Consider the following 13,117-nt stretch of genomic DNA (forward strand, 5'->3'; position numbering starts at 1 on the left):
GTTTCTAAAGAGTCTTTAGATGAATTCTGATGATAAATAAATACATCATATTTTTCTAGATTTTGTTTCTTTGTATTTTTTTATTTATTTCAACAGCCTTGAATGTGTGACATTGCATTTATAAATGATGTTTTAATTTCTGTGGAAGATGTGCAGCTGAGCTCAGAAATCAGATGAACAAAGATTTATGTTTGGATTCCAGTTAAAAATGTGGAGTATCAGCTTTGAATGTGGGATGATCTCACTAGTTACACTTTAACTCCAGTCTGACTGTGGAGGTCAGTTCACTGGTAGAAGTGAAAGTGAAAGTGTCTCATGTTTGCTTTTTATGGCTTGTCTGACTTCAGATAAGCTCTGACCTCAATAACCACTGGATTGTTTTACTACTGAGAGATAAAAGCACCAGTTAATCATCAACCTTCTTCCACTGTGCTGCCATGTTGATATGCAGAGTTGGTTGAACTGATTATAGCAGCTGCTGGGTTTCTTTTAAGATAAGCTTTTTGTTATTTAAACTGGATTTTTTTATGTTTCCAACTGAACAGAAAAGTCTCAAATTATTGAAACTCATGTCCATTTAAATTTGTAGAGACTTTCTGATTCACCAGTAGTTTTTTTTCTTCTTTTTTTCTGGCTGTAAATCCTATAAACCAGTGACATAAGATGGTAAGACATGAATGTTTCAGGTAAAATGATCGGTTGAACTCCATAGGAACATTATTGGAATTGATACATTTGCCTAAAATGTTCTTTGAAAATGACATTAAAGTGTTTTATTTCCCTGCTAGTCTGGTAAGACGGAATAAATTAGTTTTTTTAAAATTCATTTTATTACATTTTTCATAAAAATTAAAAGTATTTTGTGATTATTATTCACAATGAATACTGCAATGTGGCTGACATGAAGCTTCAGTTTGATGTGTTTTGTCAAACCATGGAAGAACAAATCCAGACATTTTCTTGTCTTATGTTTTAATATTATTAATTAAAAAAAAATCTGATACTGTATAAAACAATGCATTGCAGTCAGTGTTGCTGGTAATCGTTGACGCATTTCAGGTGTTATTTCCTCAAAGAGTAAATTTCCACACAGCATTTACTGTATGAAAAATTGTAGATTTTTGTTTTTAACTTTTGCATGAAGAAGCAAAAAAACAAACAAAAACAAAACAGCAACATCATGCAAACAATCAGACATTTATAAAAGAAAACCTTGAAAATGAATAAATAATAATATCTAATAGTCATATTCATTGATAAAATTACGTCATAATATTGATATATAATACTGCTATTGCTCTGTTGTGATGCTGACATTATTCTCTATTGGACATCTATTTAACTGTTAAAACTTAAACATATAAAAAAAGTGTTTTCTTTCTCAGGCGAGGCAGTTGGTCAACATCAACTTGTGGAGGCATCGATCAGCATCACTGGTGATGTGAGGCAGGACAGTGAAGATCATCTCGTTGATCAAAACCTGTCATGCTTGTGAAGAACCTCGGTGTCCGTCGATGGACTGAAACAGGGAAACATGTCGCTGAGACTCTCCAGAGTGAGGCTGTCTGATGAGGGCATGTACAGGTGTTTTAGTCCAAGATTGAAGACAGATTCTAGAGTTCAACTTGTTGTCAGTACGAATACAAAACTCCACAGAAGGTTTTGACTTGCAGCTGACTGCAGGAGGGTGACACTGAAATAGAGCTCCATTATGATGTTGGGGGAGGGAGGTGGGTTTGTTCTTCCTGTTTGGTCTCATGTTGATGCAGACGTTTCAACAGACAGCAGTCTGACAGTGTTGAGTTATAAGAGAGGTCAATCAGAGCTCCTACAGTTAGGTTAAAACAGACATTCATAATTATTGCCAATTGATCTTAAAACAATATTGATGTGACCACAGAGACATTGAATGCAAACAATGTCAAATCACAATTTTAACAATGCAGTTTGTAAGTCACCTGCACATCGGATACATTGATCTGAAGGCTGCCTTTGTCACCGTCTGCCATACCTCACTGTGGCGCATCCTACAGGCCCTCGGAGCACCACCTAAGATCGTTGCCCTGTTTAAGCTGCTTAACAGCAACGCACAGAGCTGTGTCCATATTAACAGCAGAGACTCCGAATGGTTTCCCATCTCCAGCAGCGTTCACCAGGGCTGTGTGGCTGCTCCTGACCTATTCAACTGCATCATTGACCATCTGACGTCCAGGGTTTGTGAGCTGGTCCCTGGAGTGTCCCTCGGCAGAAAACAAGAAAAGACCAGAAATATGTACAACATTAAAACAATCAGAACAAAATGTTTTCTACAAGTTAAAGTCAGTTTTTAGTTTAACCTCCTTTTGCTGTTCTTCAAACTTCATGTGTCGACTGTCTTCAGGTTTTCTTCAGTGATCTTGTACTTCATTTAATAAATCTTCTTTCACTTAACAGAGTTCTTCTTTGGACTTGAACTGTTTTTATTTTGTTTCTCTGTCTGCTTGATCTCATAGTTTTTATAATATTCAGGTCTGGACACATTCAGGGTTTTATCAGCTGTTTTTGTCTCCAAACAGGATTTTGCTGCAACAGTTGGATCAGTTTCTAATCAAGTTTCCAGTTCAGAAGGAACAGCATCATGAAATGAAATCTGTCTGTACTTTATAGAATTCATGATTCCATCAGTTTGGAAAACATCCTGACAAATACAAACAACACAAACCAGAAAACTTATGTTTCATTGTAAAACCCAATTGTCTCTATATGGGCCATTCTACCGAATTTGTCCAAACTGTGGTCCCACACTAAACAAACTATGTAACAAAACAATTAAGAATTCAGACTTTACATATTTACTAAGATTCTGTTATGATCTATTTAACACACAAAACAGCAAATAGATAGTAATAAGCTAATAAATAAATATATACAAAATCATCATTTATAGTGTACTTTCTATTGGGAAATGGTTGTCCCAACCCCTAAGCCCTAAATTTCGACCTATGAAAATAATACTTAAAACAATTTTGTATTTTTTTTCAATGATGTTTTTTAAAATGTCTTGTTGATTTCTTTTAAACAGCATTGAAAAGATTTGGATGTATTGTGGGTTTATTTTTTTAATTGAAAAAGATCATTCAAAAAATACTGTCCCACGCTTTCATGTCACGCCCGAAACACAGATAGTTTTACCACATAGGTTGAGCCTGGTTTTTAGCCACACCCCTGCATTTTTGATCAGGCAGAGACTCAGCATCCCTCTACCTCATGGCATCATGGTGAGTAGTTACCGCTCATCATTTTGGAGTAAACGTGTTCCAAAATCTGAAAATCTGTCTGGAACATTTTTAATTGTCACTACCAAACACATATTCTCTGCAATTAGGTAAACTTTTGGAGGTTTAATGCAACATATTATGTTTTTATGTGTGTACACCTGTTCAAACAGCCATTTGCCGGCCATGTGCGTAGTAGCATTTGTTAGCTATTAGCTAAAATTAGCTAAAATTGTCACAACTGAAACAGTCACAACCAAAACAGATGGTAGAGTTTCGGTTGTGACACAATCGTTTCGGTTGTGACAACATGTAATGGTCCACTTATTTAAGTCAATGTTTGATCATTATTACCGCTTAAAACATGTAGATAATGCTGATTCATGTTTTAAATTATACAACACCAGGAGAAAGGAACAGGGAGAAATGAACAAAACACCAATATGGCAAAACAAAGCAGAAAAAGTGCAGCAGAGAGGCTGAGAGAATACAGACAAAGAGTGAGAGATGACCCAGAGAAGTATCAAGAGCATTTAAGGAAAGAAAGAGAAAGGAAGAAGGAAAGGTGAAAGCTATCAGCGATTTATCTGCCCTGGAGCAAAGGAAGGTCAGAAGATCCTGGAATAAAAGGCAACGAAAGCACAGGGTGTTTTTGAAAAGACAGAAAGAGATTGAGAGTTCATGTGAGAGCACTAGCGCAATCCATTATAGAGTGCTCAGCTGCTTCTGCAACAGGTATGACATAACTTGTGTCCTGATTATTGTATTATTGTATTTTGTGTAGACCGATATTGATATTGTGTATTTAGATTTTTTGTGTACATGTTTCTATGTACTATTCATCATGTACTGTATTGGTATCTTGTATTTCAGTACATTCTCTGTTGCTGTGGCAAAACCAAATTTCCCCTCACCTGGGATTATTAAAGGTTTATTTTATATTTTCTTAGAGAGGCCATCTGTCCCTGTTTCCAACTGTCGTCCATCAACATTGGATCACCAGCACAGCCTGGAAGAGATGGTGGAACAGCTGAACCAACAGCCCTGAAGAGGGAAGCCATTCCACCTTGAGCTCTGGGTGTGAAGGGACTCTCTGTTCAATTGACGATATCATTGAAGACCTTGTTGGAAAATGGTGTGTTGTCACATATGACAATGATCCATATCCTGGAATCATTGAAGACATCACAGAAGGTGATTTGTACATGTTTTTGGTTTTCTCTCCTATTTCACTGTTCACTATTAGTTTGCATGGTATTTCTAATTCTAACACATATTTTACCCCTCATCTGCAGGTTCCCTGGAGGTCAAAGTCATGCACAAAATTGGGCAAAACCGCTTTTTCTGACCGCGAATGGAGGACAAGATCTGGTACACTGCGGACAAGGTCATCACCCTGATCCCTCCACCAGAAAAGGTCACGGCCAGGCATGTCCAAATCAGCCCAAGCGTGTTCACCAAAATATTTGAAAAACTGCATTTTTAGCCCAAGGGTGTTCACCATGTTATTCTTAGGAAGTTGTTTGTTTTGTTTTAAGTTAAAGTTCTTGCATAACACTTTCTGGTGTGTGTATTTTTTTTTAAAGAGATGTTTTAAGTAATGTTACAGTAGATGCGTTGTGATGTTTGAGTAGGCTAATGCTGGCCTTCAAAATAAATGTCTTTGATAATAAATTACTTCATTTGATTGATTATAAACATTTGTGTTCATAATATTCCCAATGTAAGACATGTTAGAAGTTTTGATTTTGATGAGTCTCAGAAATTGAACTTTGAAAAATGTTTAAAATATCATTTTTATTAATTTTGTTGTAAAACCCTTCAAGAAAAATTTGTAAAAATATTCTTTAGAGGGGGCATGGAAGTACAATATGAACAATTAATATAATACCTTTTATTGCAGTGTGTTGCTATGTTTCAGTTGTGACACATTTTGGGAGAGGAATAAACATTTCAAGAACAGGCAGAAATTAAAATATGAATATTGACTGCACTATACAAGATATATGTACCTTAGATATGGTACAACATATGTATGGACAAAGTTTTGGGGAAAAAAAACACTTAAAAAAATTCCAACCCTGCACTTTGGACAAATTCAGTAGAATGGGCCACATACAGGATTGTGTTATTTTTTAATTTCATTTCCAGTAATGTGCTGCAGCTAAATCAGTACAACAGAGACATAAAAAAGAAAACCTGACTTTACATCTATAAATGTCTTTAGAACGGAAGAATTAAAGGTTGATTTACTGTAAAAGTTAACACTGAAGTTGCAATGTTAACAGCAGAGACTCCGACTGGTTTCCCATCTCCAGCAGCGTTCACAAGGGCTGTGTGGCTGCTCCTGACCTATTCAACTGCATCATTGACCATCTGACGTCCAGGGTTTGTGAGCTGGTCCCTGGAGTGTCCCTCGGCAGCTACCATCTGACTGACCTGGAGTACGCTGACGACACCGTCCTGCTCAGTACATCCTACAGCCAACTGAGAGATGCTCTGGGCACATATAGTGAAGAGGCAGAGTGGCTGGGCTTCCAAGTGAGCTGGACAAAAACCAAGTTCATGCATGTTGGACCGGACCCACCTCCTCTGCGGCTTGGCAATGACATCGTAGAGCCTGTCAAGAACTTTGTGTATCTGGGGTCCATAGTGACAAACAACGGGGACCTACAACCAGAGATTACTCGCAGAAGAGCCCTGGCATCATCGGCTCTGCAGTCTCTCTGGAAACCACTCTGGGGGCACCAGACTGTCTCACGCAAAACGAAGCTCCGTATTTACAACTCAGTAGTACTCTCTATCCTGCTTTATGGCTCGGATACATGGCCCTTAAATGAAACTCTGGCTGAAAGAATAGATGGCTGTGATAGCAGGGCTCTCAGAACCATCGGAAACATCAGGTGGCCCCAGCAGGTTTCCAACACAGTCCTTAGAGCTCACACCTGCCAGCCCAGAGCATCTTGCTTGGCCGCGCAACATCGCACCCGCTGGTTCGGTCATGTCCTCCGCCTTCCTCCTGACCATCTGACAAGAGCCATTCTCCAGTTTGACCCGAAGACCGCAGGCTGCACATGACCACGAGGCAAGCCCCGCACCCGATGGTTCGACATCGTTGCGGGTGACCTCAAACAACACGGAGCTACTGTGGAGGATGCAGAGCTGCTGGGAGCCCTAGTAATTTGTAAATAGGATCACGTGATGTGTGGCTGTGAAATAACAGAGATAATGCTGTAATTACAGATGCATTGATCAGGTTTCTTGAACCCAATCCAATCTGAGTCATTCAAGGCGGTCAGGAACTTGAAAAACTGAAAAATTCTGTTATGCCCAGCTCGTTGTAGAGCATAACAAAAAAGGGCGGTCGACACAGTGACAACTTTTAAATAATAAAATTAATTTATTAAAGAACTCAACCAAGAAATAACCCAGGCTAAACCCAACATAATCAAATCCAAACCAAAATCAAGAAGAGTGCCTGGCAGGCACCCGCCGTCCGGGAGGGGAGAAAAAAGCCATCTTGGATTCAACCTGCTTTTAAAGACCCCCAGCAGGTGAAGCCAATCCTGAATAATGAAAGGGAGGGGCAGGCAGAAGGATCTGCTGCTCTGCTGAACAGCAGAGCTGAGAGGAGGGAGGGACAGGCAGTCCAGGATCTAAAATGGAAAGCAGAGACAGGACACAGGAAGACAAACATACTGACCCCAAGTCCTGTGGCCGTCACAATCCGGCTTACAAAAGGAGAACATTGATGTTCATTGATGAACTGAAACATGGAAACATTTCACTGAAGATCTCCAAAGTAAAACCAGCTGATGCAGGAAGATACAGATGTTTTACTATTGAGATACATAAAGACACTTTCATGGATCTTGTAGGTAAGTAGATCTAGTAGTTGGTGTATGTGTGAATAGTTTTACATCACTTTCAAGTTTTGATATCAAGTTATGCATGTTCAGACAAGAAACAATTTCTCAGTTGATTAAGATACGTAACTGGAGAAGTTTTACACAATAAAGATTATGACTAGAAAGGCAAGTTATGTGACTCATGTCATGCTTTTCTGTACCACTTTATAGCTTCGTCAGATACCATCAATTCTGCCAGTTAAAGTGCACGCTTATTTTTATTTTTATTTGGTGGCATTCAGAGGAAATGTGTTCCAGAAAATGGCTTTGTGACGATCTGACTCCATACCTGTCTGAACCAACGTAAAGCTTCATATTATGCAACATTCTGCAGACACAGCATTCAAATTCTACATCTACTCCTTTCTACCGGCACTCTGTTTGCTTTTTTTGTTGTTGTTTTTTTTACAATTTTTATTTCTTTTTAATTTTTATGGTTCACTCACTGTGTGTAAATGTTTAACATTTGTTTCAAAAATGACTTAATATTCTGCCACCTGCACCAACACATCAAACCAAACAACAACCTAATGAATGTTCTACATTTACTTTGTTTATGTGACAACAAAGAAACAGTCTCACCATTATCAGTAGTTTTAGAGCAGTTTTATTATTTCATAAGGTGATCAGTCACCTGGCAGTCATTTACAAAGACACTAAAACTAAACTCTTGGTAAAATTATCCTCAATAAGCTGTTTAATATTTAACAAGTACACACTCATTTGTAAATCACTAATTCAGTCCTTGTAGTTTCCACTCTCATTATCATCGAGGACTGCTGACTTTCATTTTTACGTGACTTTAATTGTGACTTTCTTTTACATTTAAATCAATGAAAACAACCCAACAGAATCTGTGAGGAGATATAATGTCAGTACATTTGAAGGTTTGTTCAGTCAACATCATTTACAATCCAGATTTTATCTCATAGACACTGATAAGAGCTATAATGGTGTCAATGATTTACAGACTTTTCAGTCTCGGAGCTGCAGTCAGTTGAAATGAGCGAGACACCGAACAACAGGTATGTCAACTTCTAACTTCAGTTTTTTCTACTTTTCATTTTTCATCTAACTCTTATTAGGTCTTAAATTCTGTTTCATCTGTCAGAAGATGATAATTAATTTAGATAATTCAAGAAACTATTAAGTTCATTTTAAAGTCTCAGTAGAAAAACTGTCTCCATAGATTGGATGTTAGAGACAGTTGAAGTGTAATTACTGTCGAAGCTTTAATTTTTTTGTGTGTTTTTGAACAGCAGCCTATTAGTTTCAAACAAACATGTAGCATATTAGGACCCTTTACTGTTTCATATGAGAACAGAAATGGACTTTCTACGACAGAAAGTGTTCTTTTGTTTGCTGTAATATTGAACAACGCTGCCAGTGTCATCATTTTTCCACTAAAAAGCGAGGGGAAGGTTACTGCAACGATAATCACAAGGTATTTATTCTGACAACGCACAGAATACGAAGAATCACAGTTGTATGCAAATCCCCAATAAAATTAGAAAAAATAAATAAAAGGAAAGGAAAATGTCCCTTCACAGCTTATTGCTGCTCAGTCCAATGTCTGTCAGTCTGTCCAGTGTGGTGTATATGTGCTGTGCACTACCCGGGTACAGTGTGTGTGAGTGTGCTCTTATCTCCTCCACGTATCAAGGAGATGATGAAAATGATGATGTAGACGAAGACAATGAATCCAAATCCTTTCTGATCCTGCTTCACACTGAACAGGGACTCTGGACGGCTTTAATCAGTCAAATCAATCAATCAAATTTTATTTATAAAGTGCCTTCCAACAGCCAAAAGGAGCACAAGGCGCTTAACAGAGTAAAAAAAAAAAAAAAAAAAAGTAAAAACATTTTAAGAAACACGCAGTTCTAAAAGGAGCTAAGGGTCAAACGCTGCACGGAACAAATGCGTTTTCAGATGGCATTTAAAAACATTTAGCTCAGAAATGGACTGTAAAGGTGTTGGAATGGAATTCCAGCATCAACAAAAAAAAACAATCTGCCACAGCAGGAAAGAAATCAATTATCATAAACTGCACAGTATTTCATCTTTCATTCTCTGAAATCAGGGGTATGTGTAACCACAATACTGAAAGCACAACATTCAAATGGTGCATTCTACTCTAAAGAAATAAAACTTCAGACCCAATAATATGTTTCATTAACAGCCTTAATCAATCATGTTACACAACTATCCACTTATCTCATCATCAATCATGTTTCTTACACTTTCCACACGTCCTACACGTTCCAGCACTGAACGTGACGTTCAGAACAGCACAATAAAAATCACCAAGCATGAAAATAAATGCAATTCAAAACACAAAACTTTGCATACTTGCTTACTGAAGTATGACCTAACAAAAAATACGAACGCGAATTAGCAACTTAGCGTGCTAACTGTAACTCACCGGAGTCCTCGGCCATACGACCAAAAGAAATAAGGTTCCCCGGTCACAGTGGTCCGACACTTCCTAACGACAGCGGGCAGACACACGCACTCAAAGAAAATGAACAGTTTTATCCTCCAAAATATCTTCAATTTCACTCGTAGTTATCTTCGCTATATCATTACCACATTCTTAGCCAAAGTGTCTCTGCCCCAGCATGCAATGCACCTGTCTGAAGAACTGCAGGCTGTTTGTATACCAAGTGCCCTCTGGTGGCTAAACTGAGTCATGACAACCACCCCAAAACACAGTTCACCTCAGTCACTTTCTTATATAAAAAAAACAAACAAACATTGTACATAAACTTAACAAGTAAACAAACAGTGCAATAAACAGTAAAGCCAACTGTATTTTTCTCAGGGTTACACATTCATATAACAGCTTGTCATTTTAGGCTGTTACTTTGGCTGCGGTCGTTCCCTGTTCTCTCCTTCTGGACCGATGCACTGACCGGCGTAGCCACTGTTTGTCTGGAGCTGTGCTAGCTACGCTGGATCAGACGCAGGAAACGCTGCTGCTTTGCCTTCGTGGGTTTGCTTTGCCTTGGCGGGTTTGTTTTGCCGACGCCGTTGGTCGGCTTTGTCCTCTTTCAGGCTGGTATTTGTGTTGAGCTGCCTCGGCTTGTCTCTGTGGCTGCTGACAATTGTCCTACTTGCTGCTTATTTTAATGTTTGTGTGCATGTGTGACAGCAGGGTATCATTTCTTCCTGTGTGACGTGCTGCTCATCCCCTGGTTTTGTTTTGATTCTTCACTAAGGTGTGCTTGTGTGCATGTTCACGTGTTAGTGGGGTGATTTCTCCTGGGCTCCTTTGTGATGCCCGTCGGCCCAAACCCCTGCCAAAGAGCCCCCAGCTCTGATTGGGAGGCGGAAGAGGAGCCGAGTTGTCTGAGTCAAGGGAAGGTATGTGGCAATGGCAGGGAAACAGATAAGATCGTCCAAAAGGGGAGACAGAGTCCGAGAGGCAGCATGCAGGAGATGGCGGAGTGAGTCGTGGCCAGGGAAGGTGGTGAAATGATGCAGCATTGGAGTGGCAGTGAGAGGCAGGCTTTATACGCTACGCTGATTGGAGATTCAAGCCGGCTGTGTCCTCAGCGCAGCCGCTTATCGTTATGCGGCTGATTAGTCAGCTCGCTGAAGCAGGAGGGCATGACAGAATAGACGACTGATCTCCAATAAACACCAAACACTGTTCTTTGTAATGGTTTCCATTGTTTTCATGGTTTCTGTCCACTTTTAGAACTGCAGGATGTTTCTTCAGAAGACTGGATTGTTGCTTCAATCTACCATCACTGCTCTGCTCTTCTGTCTTTTCCTCACACACTTTTGCAAAGGTAACTTCCACACAAGTACAATTAAGTGATTTAAGATCATCTTTATTCTTTGGATGAGATACGATCAACGTTGTTGATCCCTCACTCGTGAATCCACATTTTACAGCAGCCAAATAAAGATGAAGCACAGTGAAACATGACAACATGCTTACACATAGATATGTACAGATGTGATACAAAATATGTTACTGAACAGTGGATTCAATCTTTTAGAATCAGTATATTTATTAAATGAATGGATTAATTGTTCATGCTTTGTGTGAAAAGAGTTGCTTGTCAGCTTTGTCTCTCAAAAATTACAGTTCCACACAACTAAACTGCATTTTCAATGATGTTTTGAGGAACCATATATTGATCACACAGCCAGTGTTTTCCATTTATTTCATTGCTTAACTGTTGCTCCTTTTCAGTTATTGAAGTGTAAATTATGCAGCTCTAACAATATTAAGTGTTCGCTTACTAACTTCAGGCAGAAGGATCTTTATGAATAGGTGACACATCTCTTTAACATTATCCAATGGATGGAGTATAGTTTTATTTAGCTATAGAAACCAAACCTGTTGTTTGTACCAGGCTGTAAACATGGTTATTTATGGTGTGAAGTTGGACATTGTAACATGGGCTCTATGGGGATCAAATCACTTATGGAGTCAGCCTCAAGTGGACAGTTGAGGAACTGCAGTTTTTAGCATTTCCTACATTGTCTTCATTTTTCAGTCTAAGAAGTCTGCTGCTTGGTTTTAGTGCATTTATTTAGAAAAAATGTTGTAAAATCTGCATTAAGACAGAGATCTGAAATAACTAAAGAGAAAACACCCAGCTCACCTACATTTAGGTTTCACTGCAGACTTGAAAGTAGTGTTAAGGTTCAGTTCTTTCTGGTTCCTACTCAGAAACTAATACAAATCGTTTCCTTTCCAGGTCAGTCTCAGGTAATCGGTCCATCTCAGCCAATAGTGGCAACATTTGGAGATGACATCATTTTGCCATGTTATCTGGAACCTGCATACGATGCTACGACCGTGACGGTGGAGTGGGCCAGACCTGACCTCAACCCCAGATTCATCTATGTGTCACGTAGCGGTCATGACCTTGAAAAAATGAAAAATCCGTCTTACAAAGGGAGAACATCAATGTTCATTGATGAACTGAAGCATGGAAACATTTCATTGAAGATCTCCAAAGTGAAACCAACTGATGCAGGGAGATACAGATGTTTTACTATTGAGCTAAATAAAGACACTTTCATGGATCTTGTTGTAGGTCAGTAGATCTAGTAGTTGGTGTATGTGTGAATACTTCTTACATCATTTTCAAGTTTTGATATCAAGTTGTTCATGTTTAGATAAACATTTTCTCAGTTAAGATGGTACATAACTGGGGAAGATTTGCACAGTAAAGATGAAAAGCTTTTTTTTTTTGAGCAGTAATGTTACATACCTCCTGTCACACTTTCTTTACCACTTTATAGCTTCTTCAGAAACCATCAACTCTGCCAGATAAAATGCACACTAATTTCTACTTTAAAAAATTGCTGAAAAACTCACCAGAATTTAATATCTTCTACAGACTTTTAAAATATCCTTTTGGGGAGATGTTACAGTTTTTGGTCCAGCAGTTAAGCATGCATTCATTGGTGTATTTATTAGGGAGGATTCACATTGACAAACATTGCTCTAAAGGCACCACAGTCAGTCATTGTTATATTCTTGGTCACTGGACAGAACTAGAATTTTTCACTTGTATGTTTGATTTGTGAAGACTAAGAAAAAGTGATGGACCAGGCAGAGCTCTTCCTGTAGCTCCATGCACAATAAAAGGTTTATTCATTGCCCACAATGAATTTGAATTTCCAAATTTACATGTAGCAACCAATGCAAGAACATGTGGGGTGTATTCAGACATTCTGTACTTTTGCATATGTGTTCCTACCACATCAGTAGAAGCAGAAAGTCATTTCTTGGTGAAATATGTACGTATTGACTGAAGGGACGCTGCCCTGAAAAGCTACTGGTTGGATCTTGTCACTTAAAGATGAAATTAATTCTCTCTAATATTACCATTAACGATGAAAAATATATATCTTGAAGGCTAAAATAAGCAAGCTCCATTGTTCTATGTATTAAACAATTTAGAAACCAATGGAGTTTAATGGTAA

General features: G+C 38.6%; 1 protein-coding gene across 11 annotated transcripts in view; it reads left to right on the top strand.

The window, feature by feature from the left end:
• The first annotated feature begins 6,589 nt into the window (after positions 1–6,589).
• Positions 6,590–13,117, top strand: part of LOC110972002 (golgin subfamily A member 6-like protein 22) — a 162,133-nt gene continuing 155,605 nt past the window's right edge. For 3 of the 11 annotated variants that reach the window (XM_051943898.1, XM_051943901.1, XM_051943899.1), the window contains exons 1-2: positions 8,287–10,959; positions 11,881–12,222. In XM_051943898.1, the coding sequence (XP_051799858.1) occupies positions 10,875–10,959; positions 11,881–12,222 (427 nt within the window). In that variant the 5' untranslated portion in view covers positions 8,287–10,874. Of the gene's footprint in view, positions 7,133–8,013; positions 8,050–8,132; positions 8,188–8,283; positions 10,960–11,880; positions 12,223–13,117 lie in introns of those variants that run through there. The other 8 variants (XR_007939710.1, XM_051943900.1, XM_051943893.1 and 5 more) reach the window with 7 other exon arrangements.

This window comes from Acanthochromis polyacanthus, chromosome 23 (genome assembly GCF_021347895.1).
Source record: "Acanthochromis polyacanthus isolate Apoly-LR-REF ecotype Palm Island chromosome 23, KAUST_Apoly_ChrSc, whole genome shotgun sequence".
Lineage (NCBI taxonomy): Eukaryota > Metazoa > Chordata > Actinopteri > Pomacentridae > Acanthochromis > Acanthochromis polyacanthus.